Below are 2,035 nucleotides of genomic sequence, written 5' to 3'. Positions count from 1 at the left end.
TTATTATTATTAACTTTATCTCAAATGCTAAACTGCTCTTACCTTAACCCATCAGTTTTACCTTTTTCTGATTTCCTTTTTTCCGATTTCCACCAGCGCTGGGGGAGGGGGGAGGAGTGAGAGAGCAGCTGCGTGGTACTGTGATGGACAGTGATGACCATTCTGCCTTAAACATTTCTTGGTACATAAAGTGCACAAAACTTCCTCCTGTGGTTTTGCTGCCAGCGACTGTACAAAGGAAAAAACAGTCTCTCTGTACCCTTTTGCCATTCTGATACCACAGATGAGACAGCTGTTTCTGGCCCTGTGGAGCACTGAGCTAGCTAACTGCCTCAAAGCCTAGGCGAATGTGGTTAAGGCATCTGGGATAGAAAACACCTACAAGTAGAGTCGATGCTAACAGTGAGAACATCTGACGCATGCACAAAGAGTACGACTTCGGGCCGGGGCTCCTTGCAGGGGGGCTCTGTCGCGAAGGCGACCGCAACAGGTGTATTGCATGTACACTATGTTCCTGCATGGGCATCGTCCAAGAAGTAAACATCTTCTGAGAAACAACATAAGACTACTGAGAATGAGATGGCAGGAAGACATAAAAGGAAGCCAACCTCTTTGGAAGGTGTACGTACCCACCACCGATGACTGGATGAGCAGTAAAAGCAACGCTGGATCCAGGGTGGTGACTATCTCTTGCTAATCTATCTCGATCACTCGCTGCTTCTTTCTTTTTCTCTCTCTCTCTCCCTCCTATCGCATATGTCCTCATTGAGAAAATAAAAGTATACCTAGCTTGGAGCTGACACTTGACCTCGTTTGTGTCTTAATTTCTGTCCCGGGGATCGAACAATTTAATCAAGGCACTGCTGGTTGGACCTTGACATTTTAACTGGGGTCATGAACAGGATCCCTGTGACAGAAAAGTGTCAAAAGGTGTATGTGAGAAAGTCTCAGAGAAGTTCGGGGGCAAAACTTTTGTGTTGTAACTTTTACGTGTTGCCTCTCTGAGACAGATGGCCCATTTGTTTGTTTGTGCGAACCTCTCAGAGATGTTTTGGGGCAAAACTGTTGTGATGTAACTTTTACATGCTGCCTCTCTGAGATGAATGCCCTGCTTGTTTGTTGAATATGGGTGACAACAACGTTGTCCCCGCAAGCAGAGACATAGTGTTTAATTTTTTAGAGAAGTTTAACTCTCGCCTTTCGGTACCAGGTATCAATTGGGCACAAGAAAATTGGTATAATTTGCAGAGTGTTACCAAGCGGATCAGTGCCCTGCAAAAGGACGCTAGACTTCGGTCTGGAAAAGGAAAATCAATCATTTCTGCAGTTTTGGGTGCCAGCTTGGTTGTAGCTGTGGAAGCAAGAGACCGGCAGTGTAGTGTCGAGTCTCAGACAATACAGTCCTTGCAAACCATCATCCAGTCCCTGCAAGGACAAATAGAGAATCTAAAGGGGCAATTAGAACACCAGAGAGCCCAGGAAGATGATCTACGATCTGATTTTGAAGAACAATTTTTTACAGGCGAGAGTCGTGAAATCAGTTTGCCCCGAAAAGGGAAATAATCTACCCCTGTGAGGAGCTAGAGGAGGCAAAATTAAGACTGGACAAATTAGAAATGCCCCCTTGTGCCCTCCGACCTTTGATCAAAACTGAGTTCACATATGACAACGACCTAGACGACTCCCCTCAAATTACTACAAAAGAAGTGCCGTATACTGCAATGGAATTAGCCAAATTAAAAAAGGAGTTTGGTCGCAGCCCCAAAGAATCAGAGACAGAATATTTGTGGAGGGTGTCGTTGTCAGGTGGAGACCAAATACTCTTAAGTGAAAAAGAAGCTGAAGGATATTGGGGACCAGGAGTGTTTCTAACTACCGGTGACTGCCGTGCTCCCCGGTCTCTAACCCAAAGAGAAGCCTACTGGGCTGGAGGTCTCAGTCCCCTTGAACGGGGGGATCCCCTTGCAATTACAGGATGTGTTGATCAATTAGTATAAAATGTAGAAAAAGCGGCATGCTTGCAAATGATGTATGA

General features: G+C 45.4%; 1 protein-coding gene across 1 annotated transcript; it reads left to right on the top strand.

The window, feature by feature from the left end:
- Positions 1–1,125: 1,125 nt before the first annotated feature.
- On the top strand, positions 1,126–2,029 carry LOC104167928 (the record flags this gene model as incomplete). The annotated part of the gene is given in 2 exon segments (XM_009708329.1): positions 1,126–1,551; positions 1,554–2,029. Coding segments are annotated over 2 exon segments (902 nt in total), but the record flags the coding sequence as incomplete, so codon positions are not given.
- Positions 2,030–2,035: the final 6 nt, after the last annotated feature.

Source organism: Cariama cristata, unplaced genomic scaffold, assembly GCF_000690535.1.
Source record: "Cariama cristata isolate BGI_N322 unplaced genomic scaffold, ASM69053v1 scaffold11989, whole genome shotgun sequence".
Taxonomy (NCBI): Eukaryota; Metazoa; Chordata; class Aves; order Cariamiformes; family Cariamidae; genus Cariama; species Cariama cristata.
The sequence above is the reverse complement of the archived record's forward strand: the minus strand, read 5'-3'. Positions and strand labels throughout refer to the sequence as shown.